Genomic DNA, 14,668 nt, shown 5'->3' on the forward strand with positions numbered 1-14,668 from the left:
AGCTGCTACTTTGCTTACCTGACAAAACAAATTTACTCAAAATGAAAGGAGTTTTACTAGAAAATCACAGAAAGAACTACAGTCCAAGAACTTAAAAACACTTTGCAAATGTTAGGGTTTGAACATTCACAGCATGGTTAGGCTTTATTAACAGAAAAAGTAACGACTAGGGAAACCTGTTTAAAACCCTGAACAGGACTGTTATGCCCCTCAGTAAAAATTAAACAGAAAACTCATATACAGCCAAGAGAAGAAAAGTATGCGCTTGTCAGCAACTCCAGCAATCGATTAATTCCTATTCTTACAACCGGAGCGCACAGCAAGCCTCACTATGCACCTAAATGACCAAACAACCGCGCTCTCCAGACACCCTCCAGGCTCCCCCAGAACACCCCCATTCGCTGCCGCTACCTTACAGAAACACGTCCCCCACCACCATATTACCCCCTCCGCAAACACCCCCAACGGCTGAATGCCAGTCGGGCACACGCCACAACCCCCGCGCAGGCGCCGTAGGGACGACCCACACCACCACCCCCAGCCACCGCCGTGTGCGCATGCGTGCAAGGGCGGCCTGTGGGAGCGGGTCTCCACTTCTCCACCCCCGCGGCCGAGGTGAGGGGTGAGCGGAGTGGGTTCAGTTCCTACCTGCCACCGGCATGCGCTGTTTCCTGCCGGGGAGCGCTTCTTCCCGCTGCGGCAGCCGGGAGGCTGAGTCGTTCATCCTAAAGGCGAAGAGTGAGCGGAGGAAGCACCGTGGCGCAGCCAGCATGAGTCCTGAGGGGAGTTGGCGGCGGGGGGAGTGAGCGGCCCGGCTCGCACTGCCCGTTAGGGCGGGTGCCGGCCGGAGCGGGAGGGCGGGGTGGGAACGGGCGGGGTGGTGCGAGGCCTGCCCCCTGCTGAGCGGCGGCGAGCACCGCCGGACGCACACCACACCTACCCCTGGCCTAAGGGCGCTGACAGGGGCACCACATGCCCATTTTTTGTGTCTTGAGAGGATCTTGGCGGAGCACCCGCTGCCCACCCCGGCTCTGGAGGGGGCACCCACCTTCCCTGTGCCCTGAGCGGTGTGCCCTTAGGTCTGCGTGCACCGAGGGGTGAAGGCCACCATTCGGTCACACTGACATCCCTCGTAGGGATTTGCGGCCGTGGTTTGCATGCGCCTACCCAAAAGTAGTCCTGTCTTGGAGCTCTGCCTGCTGAGCTGTGTCCCGGGCCTTGCTCCCCGAGCTGTAAACACCTGCGGGGCATGCTTTTTGCTCTGGAAGACCATACAAGGCATACTCCCATCTTTGGAAGCCCTGTGCAAGGCATGCTCTGTGCTTGGAGGCCCCGTGCAAGGCATGCTCTGTGCTTGGAGGCCCCGTGCAAGGCATGCTCTGTGCTTGGAGGCCCCGTGCAAGGCATGCTCTGTGCTTGGAGGCCCCGTGCAAGGCATGCTCTGTGCTTGGAGGCCCCGTGCAAGGCATGCTCTGTGCTTGGAGGCCCCGTGCAAGGCATGCTCTGTGCTTGGAGGCCCCGTGCAAGGCATGCTCTGTGCTTGGAGGCCCCGTGCAAGGCATGCTCTGTGCTTGGAGGCCCCGTGCAAGGCATGCTCTGTGCTTGGAGGCCCCGTGCAAGGCATGCTCTGTGCTTGGAGGCCCCGTGCAAGGCATGCTCTGTGCTTGGAGGCCCCGTGCAAGGCATGCTCTGTGCTTGGAGGCCCTGTGCAAGGCATGCTCTGTGCTTGGAGGCCCCGTGCAAGGCATGTTTCTTGCTCTGGAGATCCCGTGCAAGACATGCTCCTTGCTCTGGAGATCCCATGCAAGACATGCTCCGCAAAGCGTGCTTCATGCTTGGAGATCCCATACAAGGCATAGGACACTCCTTGCTCTGGAGGCCCCATGTGCAGTTTGGCTCAGTATGTTTTTACATGGGCTCTGGCTCAGGAGGGATTTTTGTATGCATGGACCTCTTGGGATATGGCTGTATGTCCTCTCCACCCCCTGGCTGGCTCTCCATCTGCCCAGTTGAGAGGAGAAGGGTTGTGCAAACACATTCAGCAAAAGGTGCCACACAGACTCGTCGTGCAGTTGTATGTTTTACTGTACAACAGTCTTTTTTTCACAGTTTTTTGGGGTTTCATATATGCAGCACTCCCCTATGTGTTGTTCAGCCAGTGTACTGTATCATGCCAGTCTTGCCGAGTACTTTCCATATGAAGATGGTCCAAGTAGCATTCAACTCCAGAGACTGGTGTCTGCATGCATGTTTGCAATAAAAACATAGAAACAAAAAATGAACAGGGTCTAAGTACTTGTGGAAATATCCACCGTATCTTTGGGGGTAATACAATGCAGACTGGATGTATAACATCAGCAAGTTTCTTACAGGAAGACTTCTAGAAGCTAGAGGAATGGTGATTTGTTTTTCAAACAGCTGATGCTCATTCTGTGCCTATGGTCAATAGGCAGAAGGGAAATTTGTATGAAACAGCTGTGAACTAGACAAGCATCTTGGAGTGAGAGTGTCAGTGCGGGAAAAGACAGTGTACAGGTAAGAAAAAGCAAAGAAGTTACAGAAGGACGTGGTAGTAATTCAGTGGAAAATTCATCTGGAGAGTTTTGAAAAAGTTCTGCTGGTGGCTGAATAGGAGAGAAGTTATGAAATTACAGACTAATGCCTGGTCTGTGAGAGGAAGGCCAGATAATTCACTCAAAAAATGGTCTGTGATGAATGCGGTTCCATTCAGCTCATGATCAAGCTGGTTATGATACTCTTGAGGCATAAAATTTAATGCATCTTTATAAAGGAGTTGGATATTTACAACAATATTGAGACTCCCAGGTGCTCCTAATTCATATTTTAGGAGTCAGGCTTTCCATAAAATTGAAACTTCAGATGGGAACCTGAGAGGCAAGCTGCCTCATCGCTGTTTTCAGATTCAGTGTTCCTCTGTTTGAAAGGTGAACTACATAGTCCTTGAGCACATGTAGTCCCAGGATTGCAGTCCATTTTTCAAGTTTTGTTAAATTTTGGTATAGTTTGCATCATTGAGACCAGGACTGGAGAGGACTTCAGGTGACCTGAAAAAAAAATCTTGCAAGAGCCTGAAGAATGAGTAAATATAGAGATGCATAAAGAACTGTGATATTTTGACAGTACAAGTTAGTGAGAATCAGAAATGCTCAATAACAAAGTGTAAATTCTATTCAAAATGTGTTTACCTAATTCACTGTTGTCTCATGATAGTTGTCCCATTATAGTCACGCTGATGTTTCCCAGCTCCTACTTCGTAAGAAGCTACTAAAGAAGGTTTTATACTGACCATTTCTTCTGTTTCACCGTAAGTATCTACACTCACTCCAGTACCTGCCAAGAATGTGTTTCTAAAACATGCACTGGTTAACATCACAATGGCTGGCAGTGCAATTTTCCGTTCAGAGTTAATATATCTACTTTGTGAGCCTGAATGCCCAGCCTGAATCTTCTGAGAGCATCCTTGCTGCCTCTTTGTGAGGCATTACAATTTCATTGCCATCTTCCTTGCATGAATCGAGGTCAGTCAGAGGTGAAGGGCAGGAAAACAGACGAATGTTTAGCTGTTCAGCCTCACAGATGAAGTGGCTGAGATCTTTCAGAGCCCTGATGTGCTCTGAAATGCCAGCTGATGCAATACCAGCCTTGTCTCCTCTTCAATGATCCCAGTGGTCCTCCAAGCCGTACGTGCTGTCCTGTCTATATTGTGTGTATCTCTTAAATCATAGGTGTCCTTTCCAGTACATTAATTCTTACAGGGAAAATTGCTTCCTCACCCTTTGCATTCAGCTGCATCGTTTGTGAGGCTGGTTAAGAGCAGAGCAGGGCACAGCAGGATCAGCAGTGGGACTCAGAACAGTGGTTAGTGCAGGGACAGTGGGGCTGTTAGTGCATTTTGATTACAGCCATTATTACAGGAAACAGTCTTTGTTTCTGTGTACAGCAGCTCACACACTCTGCTCCTGCTTCATAACCAGATCCAAAGTATTAAATAGTAATAAATCATCGTGCCACTTAACAAATAAAAACTGATGGTTTTCACAAGTGCTCAGTGATGGCTGGCTCCATGGAAACAGAATACTTTTAAAACTAGATAAATCCTATTTGCATTTCAGGAAGGTGTGCACTATCCCCTTCTCTCCATCCACAGGTGAGAGACTATGGGAGTCTGAAAATCGCGTTCTAACTTTTAAAAGTTTTCATGGTAGAGATTTACCTGTCCAAGCAAGCAGCAGAACATGATTATCTTTTATTTATGGTATACTATGCTTCACACTTAAATATAGACTTTATATGTACCAAGAAAGAGATTGAATTTAGAGAGAGTAAGAAGAAAACAGGACATGGGCTTACCTGTGTCCTTTCAGCCAGGACTCCGCACAAATTCCTAGTCATCCAATCCTAGGAACTTGCTCAAAATCTATGCAATTTATCCCAGGACCTGATATTTACTGTACATAATCCTTCCTTCAGAGATAAATTTGCTAGTCTTTGTGGCTTAGGATAGATGTGTTTTTCCCATGTAGCAAAATCTGCTGTATCCTGATGCCAGTAAAGCCCTGTGTAACCATCTCTGTGTCAATAACCCGATTGTGAAGGCAGGTTTGTGCTGCAGCATGCATCTCCTGGAAAAGCACTCTTATTTTCTTTTAACTGAAAATATCCAGTGAAAGATGATCCTCCACAGGCTTTAGTGGATTATTCAGTGCTTGATTACTGTTAAAAATATGCATCTTATTTTTAGGTTAGCTTCAGCTCCCACCCATTAAATCTTAGCTTATCTTTGCTAGGATGAAGAGATTATTTATTCAGTTTGTGTTATCCAGACTTACTGCTGTAGACTGTGGTCATCCCTCAAGATAGATAAACAGGACTCTGGGGGTTCATCACAGCGCAGTATGTTTTCTAATTCTCTAAGCAATGCTTCTCTGTGCCCTCTCCAGGTTTTCAAATTACATACTTCCTGATTTTTTTGCATTTTTTCACTTTGATGAAGGTGTGAATAATGGATACAGCATTCTGGCACTGGTCAGACCAAAGCAAGTGCTGATGTAATGTGGTTTCTCAATTCCTGCTTGGGTTTGCTTTGATCTATACAAAGGAAGTCTTAGACCTTCCAGACTCAGAGGTACACTGCTGTGCCTCCCGAGGGCTCTTAAGCAATTTACTGTCAATGTATAGAAAGCAGTTATGGCAAATACAGAGAAAATTGTGTTCTATGCATAGTTCTTGGCACCATTTAAATCACTAGGATAGACTTGTTCCAGTCCTCCATCTTTGTCACTACCTCTCTGCAGTTTTGGGGTCACCTGCTAGCAGTTGGAAATCGCTTTCCATGTTCTGCTTTGTAATTGATAAAAATGTCAAATAATCAAGCTTAAGACTGATGCTGACTTGACATCACTGCAAACACACTGACTATATGATGATTGCCTCATTGCAATCATGTTTTGTAACTTGGCGACATCACGAGATCTCTGAAAAAAAACACTTATTTTCATCAGAACAAACCTGCTGGTGCCCAATTTTAGCGAAAGGGATGCTTGTGGGTTCTAGGGGTTTTCAATCAACGGAACCGGAGACTCATAAGTACCACAATTCTCTTTGGAAACAAGAGACCCAAATTCTGGTATCAACAGCTGTCTCTGTTACCCCAGAAGGACAGCGAAGATGGTAATACAGTAAAACAATCTTCATGAGACGGTTTCTAGAGAGAGGTGGGAAGATTAATCAGTCTTTCATCTGCCTTCCATTTGGGATCTAGATGAGCATTTAGATACAGATTAAGCTACATAAATTATCCTAAAAATGGAACTGACATAGAGCCATCAGCACTGTACCTCAGAATAATGCAGTGATTTGGGATTAAAAGGGGATGTCAAAAACAATGGGCAATTTAATGGAACAGAGGCTACAGCAGATGCCAAGGAGAAGGCAAAAGTGCAGGATGAAAGCACCTCTTCACACAGGTTCTTTATTTTTCCATTGCACTGTAGCAATTACGGAAAAAAAGTAATGCAACAGGCAAGCTGTCTGCAAGGTTTGTTACTGGCAGGCTTAACCTCTAGTTCTCTCTTTCCTTCACTGGAGCTTCAAGGTGTGTTTTTGTAACTTGTTTCCATGTATTTACATTCAGAAGCCAGGGTGGTGCATGCATTTGGGTGTCTAGATTTCTGCCCATCTGCAAATCAGCTTTAAGCTCCCACAATAGCCACTGAAGAGCTGGTCAGTGCAGGGCTTGTTTTTGCTGCCTGCACATAAGCGTGTGGTGCCATTCCTGATGCTGTAGGGCACATCACCTACACTTCAAGTGCTCCTCCAGGTTGACACTGGTTTCACAATTTCATATCTGGAAGCTCCACAAAGACATCTTTGGTACTGTAGAGCATTTCAAAGAACTTTCAGCTCCTATATGGGAGCAGCTGAAAAAAAGTCCTACCATCAGTGGTGTGAGGAGACCAATTTCAGCTGAGAAATGATCACTGGTTTAAGAGCTCATTCACTCCAGTGACCACCAAACAGAAAAGCCTTGCCCATCTTCAGAGTTCAGGTGTCCTGTGCATATCTAGACACCTAAAACATATCCAAACCTTTAGCCATAACCCACCCAAGCACTAAAGTCAAGAGACCTTAGCTGTCACACAGCTTTGTGCGGTGTTGTCTGTCACCACTGAGCTTAGGTCCTGCAGAAACGCAAACACTGACAAGAACCAAATGAACACTTTGCAGCTAGGCAGCCAGTAGCTGAAGAGGGAGCAGATAGCTCCTTCAATGGTGTGGCTTCTCCCAGCTCCGAAAAGTTCCTGGGCTGAAGAGAAGTGACCAGGAGCTGATGCTCAGTCCTGGGGTTTTTAAATGAAGGTTTCACACTGTGGCACAAAAAGTTGAGTAGGTCAAGTTCCAGTTTGAGAGAGCAAATTACTGGGTACCTTGAGTGGTTGTTGCTGTACATATCAGGTGCGATTGTCATTAGCATCATTTCCTGCCTAAAATCTGAAATTTTAACACAGATTTCACTACTTGGAAGCCATCATGACACAGCTCTTGCCTTGGTAAAACTGTAACTTCAGTAATTAAATCTCTCAATAAATACTTTCTATACAATTCACTTTGGAATTTCTGTGTTTTTATCAGCTTGAACTCTTCGTTTTGCAGGATGGACTTTATGAACAGAAATAAATCACCACAGGTGAGGGCACAGAAAAGGAGGCTTGGGTGGGACTGATACCACCAAACTCTACCCACTTAGAAGTATGAGAACTTATCCAAGCTGGGCATCTAGGTATTTTCCATAGCAAACAAAGGGAGAGTGATGTCTTCAGAACATAGTTCATCCCCTCTTTAAAGATGAGAGAGAGGATGGACTGTTCTCCAAAGAGATTTATCTCATTCCACTCCTTCCAGGTGCCCTAGTGAGTTCCTTAGAGTAGATACCTTGATTTTTTGATAGCTGAAATTTGTCAGAAATTGTTCCCTTTATTTACCTGGGGAAAAGTGTACAATATGACAGCAGATTTCAACCTCACAAAGTTGTTACTTGTATTACACGTTGATTACCCATTCCAAAATAAATTGACTATGTATCATAACATGACGTAACATCGTATAACATAACATAACGTGTAACATAGCATGTGTCCCTGCCCATGGCAAGGGGGTTGCAACTAGATGATCTTTAAGGTCCCTTCCAACCCAGACCATTCTATGGTCCTATTGTAACATCCTTTACATTCCATATCATAAGTAGTATTTCATATTCCCCACTCCAGATTTTCCTTACTGATCTCATAGTCCTCAAGATTTTTTCCCTCTGTTACTAAAACTTTTTTCCTTCCTGAGCCCCATATTCATATTTGCTGAAATACTTATCTTTTTCAAGTTCTTCCAAATTACTGGAAGTCTTAAGCCCATTGACATAAATCCATACAAGTGGCTAAAGTATTTTAAGGACTTTATTTAAACTATCACTAACGAAGAAATAAGAAGTGGTGACATGAAGGCAGTCCCTGTAACATTTCTCTAAGGCAACTGTACAGCTCTGCTGGAAGTACTGATGGGGTCTAACTTGCAAATACAAAGAAATATCTGAATTTCCTTTATAATCTCCCTTAATAAGTTCTGCAGATAGCACACAGTATCTTCAAAATCTATAAAAATGTCACTTCTGTAAATATAAAAAATGTATTTTTTTCCTAGCAGGCTGCCTGGTAATAGATCAGATATCAGAAACAGTATTACATGTCGCCTAATATATTGCTGGCAGCCTGTTTTGCTTATATGCGTAAGTATGCACTTGGTCAAAATATTGTGGCTTTCTATCTGGTTTAATTTTCATGTGACTGTAACTTCACAATAGAAAGCAAAACACTAATGAAATCAGTTGAGGGTTTTGGTGGAAAATTGCGCAACATAAACATGCTCCACCGGTGATTTTACATGCATTGCACAGTGTCTAGTAGCTTCCTTGGCTTTGTCAGTTGGTGCTGGTTTGTGTGCAGTGGCACTGATGACTTTATAAAAACAAATGACAGAGTTGTTTACGCTGCTCTACTAAAGGAAATAATCATATTTAACAGTGCTGGTTTCCCAGTTAAAAAAAAAAAAAAAAAAAAGAAAGAAAAAAGAAAAAACAACTCTGGTGCTATATGCTGTAATAAGCTTTTTATAAATGTGCTCCTGTGGTGCTCAGCAGAGCCTGCTGTGCCGATACTATAAAACTGGAAGGAAGCTTCATAAGCTGTAAGTGTGAGCATATATTACTGTACAGCACCCTTCCCTGTTATTAATAAAGTTGGTAAGAAATACACAGGCAAAGATTAAAAACACATGTATGATGCTCTCCATGGTAATAAAAGCTGATGTTGTTTGGACTGCTCGTTTATTTGCTTGCCCTATATGAGATGTTTTAAGGAGCGTGGTGAATGTGATTGAACAGATGAGCTTTCCCTCAAGGCCCGGCTTTGCCCTGCCCAGCCTCTTCCTGGGGATGCTGGTCCAGGGATGCAGGGATGCAGGCTGCTTCCCTGAGCCCTCTCGTGGGCTCCTTCCTCCACTGCAGCAGCCGGTTCCTACAAACGAGGCAATTAGATGATCTTTATGAACCGTGAGCTGTTTCCTCACCTCCATGCATAAGAAAAGCACGTGAAAATAAAATAAAACTGCTATTTCATGAAAGGCGATGAGAAATTTTTAGGGCTTTGACCACAGATACCTTATTTTTGCCCTGGCATCCAGCAATAACAGCGATTACTGAAATGCAACATGGAAAGCTCTTCTGGGAATAGATATGCAGCACAGCCCGTCATTGCTTTGCAAAATGCACTCAGGTGCTGATGTAAATGGAAAGGTTGTGTGTTTGAGAGAGTTTCATTGGAGAAATCATAATAAAATGGATTAAGAGGCACGTGAAATGCTTAAACAAAAATGCCAGGACATTTCCTGGCAGCAGCTAGATTTGTGAGGGAAATTAAATGCCAGGTAATATTCTGTTTAGAAGAAAATAAATTAACAGCAAATGTGAAATATATCTGACTGCCTATTGAATTATCTTCTTTATCATCCATGGGATGTACTGACTTTTGATTCCATTCCTTATTAGAATTGCAATGCAGTATATTCCTATGCGGTACATACTGGAAGGTCCAGATCATCAAAGGTAATTGGGTATTGAAATTCTGTCAGTACCTAGATATTTTAATCCCAGTGGAACCAGTGGGACTTTGTCACCTCTTCTGCCCCCAACGAACTCACATTCCAAACGAGGCAGAATATTCCAAAGCCATAATGAGCCCAGTGCAGGTGGTGTTTAGTGAATATAGGTTTTTGTGGTGATGGGGTAGAATTACTAGGCTAGTTTAGAAACAGTGGTGTGAAGAGAATTCTAGTACAGATCATAGAATCATAGAATCATATCCTCCACAGAAGCATGTGTTTCAACAACTGTATAGTATAAGGCATCAAAATGAGCTTAAGAGGATTGCAAGCAACACAGAAAAAGGGTCTGCTCTACAACCAGATTATGGAGAGGAGTGGGACAGGGAAAAATGGGGTGTGGAGAACTGCAAAACTGGGCAGAGCATAAATCACAACCAGTGTATGTGGATTAAACAAAGGTTATGACTTTCCGCAGCAATGTTCTTGGATGGCGAAGTGTCCTACAGCTGGCGTCATTAAAAATTCAACATTTGTCATATCTCAGTAATTGCAGTCCCTTGGTATCTTCTATTCTGAGTGTGGGAGGTTATAAATATTGTTGATGACTCAGCATTTGCTTTAGACTTCTTGGTCTTTACTAGTCATGTTTGCACTACTTATTCATATTGTCACTGTTCGTCAATGTGAACCTTCACCCAAGTGGAGGAGATTTACAATGAAGTCTGGGTGACATTTGCCTTTAGTTCAATTAATGCAAATTTGGACCCTTCTTTTATAAAGGGGATTTTTAAAATTGCTTTCCCTTTTCTTTTAAAGATGCAAAAGAAGAACAAGATATTAGAGCTTTTACCTGTCTTTGAAAAGGACATGTCCCTTCAATTATTTTCCAGGATAGCTGGAAGGATACAAAATATCCTGGTTTGGGGATGAGCAGTTCTGGCACAAATACCAAGAGATGACACTTCCATCCTTAAAATAAGCCCCCCGACATAAGTGATAATTTAATATACATCATGCCATCTGCTTGCAAAATTGTGCAAGCTGCTTCCGAAGAAGTCAATGGGAAATGCATTTTCCTATTATTTTAAACATTCCAAGATCTAATTTGATGTCATGAAAGCCTGCAATGGTCACCTTTCCTGAAAGACAAAAACAGCTTACCACCAGAGACAATAACAACCAATGCAAACCCCACTATTTCTCCTCCTCCTCTTCCCTCTGCCCTTCACAACCTGCCAGATGAAAACATAGACATTGCAGAGTGCTCTGCCAGTTAAAAAAGCAGATGGGAAGGGAGAAGGTTTCAGAGATATAAGGCATAGGAGCCCTGGCAGCAGCTTTTCTCTTTATCCACTGTGAGCTTCCATCTTGAACACTTTTCATAGAATCGTAGGATGGTTTGGGTTGGAAGGGACCTTAAAGATCATCTGGTTCCACCCCTTACCGTGGGCAGGGACACCTTCCACTAGGCCAGGTTGCTCCAAGCCCCATCCAGCCTGGCCTTGAACGCTGCCAGGGATGGGGCAGCCACAGCTTCTCTGGGCAACCTGTGCCAGGGCATCACCACCCTCACCACCCTTTTACAAATCCTGACTTCACCTACAGGCAAGCAGCATTTGAGACCAGAGGAAGGATGGAGCTTGCCATTTCCCCTATATACCTACCGGTCTGCACAAAATGCTAGGCTGGGGCAAGCTGTGCAAAGATATTTCTGTGTGTAAGTCTTCAGCAAAATGCCCTCAGGCTCACTACAGCTTGGGTCCAGCCTTGGCAGGACAGCACTGACTCCACTGAGGAGTCTCCTTTTTCTAAGCAAGCCACTCACAAACACTTGTAGAAAACTTTGAGAATAGGGAAAATGTACCATGGCACTTTCCCAGAACCTCCTCAGCTTGTGGTGAACCTGCAGCTCAGACATTTCCTCACGTGCTGTCTTGATCTTGTACTGTGAAATTATAATCATTCTCTGCTGATGTCTTTACAGCACTTGACAATCTGCAGCAGATATCACTCCCTTCTTCTACACGCTCAGCTGTCCATTGCAGTCAAATTCACCTCTTCTCATGTTAGTCTTGTTCCATAACCTCCATCATCCTCACCCTCCTTTCACTGACACTTTCCCAGCCTCCCAGTGTCCTTTTTGAGGGAAAAGAAGGTGATCTCAACAGCATGCAGTTTCCAAGGTGCACAGGCAACATGATCTACAGACATGCAAAGCAATCCTAGATTTACAAGTGGTTTTGGTTGGAAGGGACATTTGGATGTTGCCACTTAAATCCTACACTTAGCTTAGCCCAGGTTGCTCAGGGCCTTGCACTCAGGTTTTGGATATCTGCAAGATGGTGGTTCCACTGCCTCTCTGGGTTGCTGTCCCAATGTTTGACCACCCTCATAGTGGAGATTTGTTTCCCGCACATCTAGGCAGAACCTCCCTTGTTCTGCACGTTTGTGTATGTATGCAGCTTGTGCATGTTTGAATCTTGTCCTTTCACAGTGCACCCCGAAGAAGAGTTTTGCTCCATCTTCTCAACACCTTTCTTTAAGTTGGACTAATATGGCAATAAAATGTCCACTCGGCCTTTTCTTAAGGCTGAACAAACCCAATTCCTTCAGCCTTGGTTCATACTCCATGTGCTTCATTTTCCTAAGCATATTGATGGTGCCAGTGGACTCCCAATTTCTTAGCATCTTTCTTGCTGACTGGGGAGTTCAGAAATTGGATGCAGTTCCCTAGATGGTCTTTTACACATGTGAATTAATGGGATTTATTTTATTCTTTTTCACTTCCTAACAATTCCTAGCATTCAGTTTGTCACTTGGAGGGAAAGGAATTTTGGGGTCTTTTCTTTCCTACTGGGCAGTGTTTCTGCTCTTTTTGCAGCCCTGTCTGCCATAACTCTATACTTGCTTAATCGGTGAAAAAACATGTATCTTGTCCATGGCAGCTTGCTTTTCTTAGCTCTTCGGTAAGGGTCTATGTAAGGTGACAGACACAACACAACCAGATTAACATACCAGTTGGTGCTGGTGAAGTGCTTTAGCAATTTTGTTAAGTAAGACTTCGGCCTGCAAAACCCATGTGGACTCTTCCCCAACTTCATGCACTTACTGTATCTGTTCTTTGTTATTATCACAAGCAATTTCCCTTGCACAGACAGTTCAGATTCACGTTCTTTTGGTGTTCTTCCACACATACGCTATGGCCTGCGCATCTGAAGTTACTCTTTTTAACACTCCTGTCCTCCGTTGGTTCTCCACACTGCCTAGCAGGCTTCTTAATCCAGTCCTGTTTGGGAAAGGATTGATAATTTGCTCGTGCTCTTAGGAAGTTGTTCTTCAAATCTTTTAGTCTACCTTTTTAATAGAATGTATGCTCTATATTTTATCTTGTTTGAACACGAAGTCTTCTTACTTGTAATAGCCTCCTTCGCTCTGATCTTTACAGTAGCTTTCTTCTGGTCTTTTTAAAGTCTTTCTTGATACACTCCATGTATTTTCTCTGAGCCTCTAATATGGTGTCTTTAAACAATATCTCTGCTGCTTGCAAACATTTCACCCAGTCATGGCTTGTACTAATTTCCTTTTAACAAGTTGCCTCATTTTTCGTAGGGCTCCATTATAATCCAAGATTGTAGTGGTGATATTTTTGGCTTTCTTGTTCCTATGACTGTACTGAAGCTCAATACATTACGCTTCTCGTACAGAGCATCTCTTTTATAATACCTTAGTAAACCAGGAGTTCCTTTTTCACTGACTACATCTCCAAGAAGTATTTGTTCATAAGTATCTAAAAATTTACCCCCAACATTGAGTTTGGACATTATATTTATAGAGTGTACATGATCTTTCCCCTTTTTATTGCATCATCTACACCCACAGCATCTCTGATCCCATTTAGGACATCTCAGGAAGTGTCACTACATGACCAAGCAACTGAGGAATAGCTCTGTAATAGAATCATAGAATCATAGATCTGGATTAAAGTAAAAACCAGCAAATACATATATGTGTGTGTGTGTGTATATTTAGATAACATATATTATATAGATATTATATAGATATAGATGATAGAGATAGTTATATTTGCTCATAGTTTTGAGGGATTAAATATTTTCTCAGACTTACTCCTAAAACTCTTTGGAGATGACTGCCACCAAAACCCAGTGGCACTGTCAATCTGCATGTTCTTGACTAACATAAGGCTCTGGTGAGGTCTGGGCATTATCTTCATCCTCCCGTGAGAGACGAGCTGCTGATTTGGAAACAGAGTTGGAAACCATTCAGATGCTGGGAGGTGCGTGTTCTTGCTGCGAAGCCCTTACAGGTGCGCTAATGAGAGACAGCGCTCTGCTCATCACAAGCCTGAGACCTTGGAGAATATTAGTAAAAATGCCAATTTTCATGTCTTGGGGTTAATTGAGGAAATCTCGGATGGAAAATCTTGCTGTCACTTCTGAAGCCTGTTCTGAATACAAATTGTGTGTCTCCACAGGATATTGTGAAAGCTTTTCAACTTCTTTGCAAACCTGTAGAAACAAGGAAGGTGTTAGCTCCCAGAGCTCACAAAGGAAATTTTCCTCTAAATTTCATAATCTTTTTACCTCTATTGACATTAACACAAGACTCATAGACCAAGCATGGACAATGTGTGGGATCCTCTACCAAACAAGCAAGAAAGGGGCATGAATATTTCTCATCTATAACCTAGGCCACATGCTTTTCAAAGGAAAAATTCCCTTGAAAATTCCCTTACTTTATGCCCTTACTGTAATTCAAATTTCTTGTGGATAAAAATAATTACTGGATTTTTATTTTTCTTTAATCTTTGATTAAGATGAGAAATTGTTTGACAAAATATGCAGTTGCCTGATAGCTTAGGAAAGCACAGAAGAAAGGAATTAGTTAATTCACCTGATAAGGGTGAAAAATCAGCACAGATTTCTATTAGCCCAGGATCACAACATGTTTCTTCATCATCTGATCTTCTAAGGGGGCT

General features: G+C 43.4%; 1 protein-coding gene across 1 annotated transcript in view; it reads right to left on the reverse strand.

Moving 5' to 3' along the window:
- MSRA (methionine sulfoxide reductase A) overlaps positions 1 to 772 on the reverse strand; it is a gene marked incomplete at its 5' end in the record, with an annotated part of 293,726 nt that extends 292,954 nt beyond the window's left edge. Inside the window, one exon of the mRNA XM_080614754.1 lies at positions 649 to 772. Coding sequence (XP_080470880.1) covers positions 649 to 772 — 124 coding nt within the window. The remainder of the gene's footprint in view (positions 1 to 648) is intronic.
- Positions 773 to 14,668: the final 13,896 nt, after the last annotated feature.

The sequence above is a fragment of the Psittacula echo genome, assembly GCF_963264785.1.
Source record: "Psittacula echo genome assembly, chromosome: 4".
Taxonomy (NCBI): domain Eukaryota; kingdom Metazoa; phylum Chordata; class Aves; order Psittaciformes; family Psittacidae; genus Psittacula; species Psittacula echo.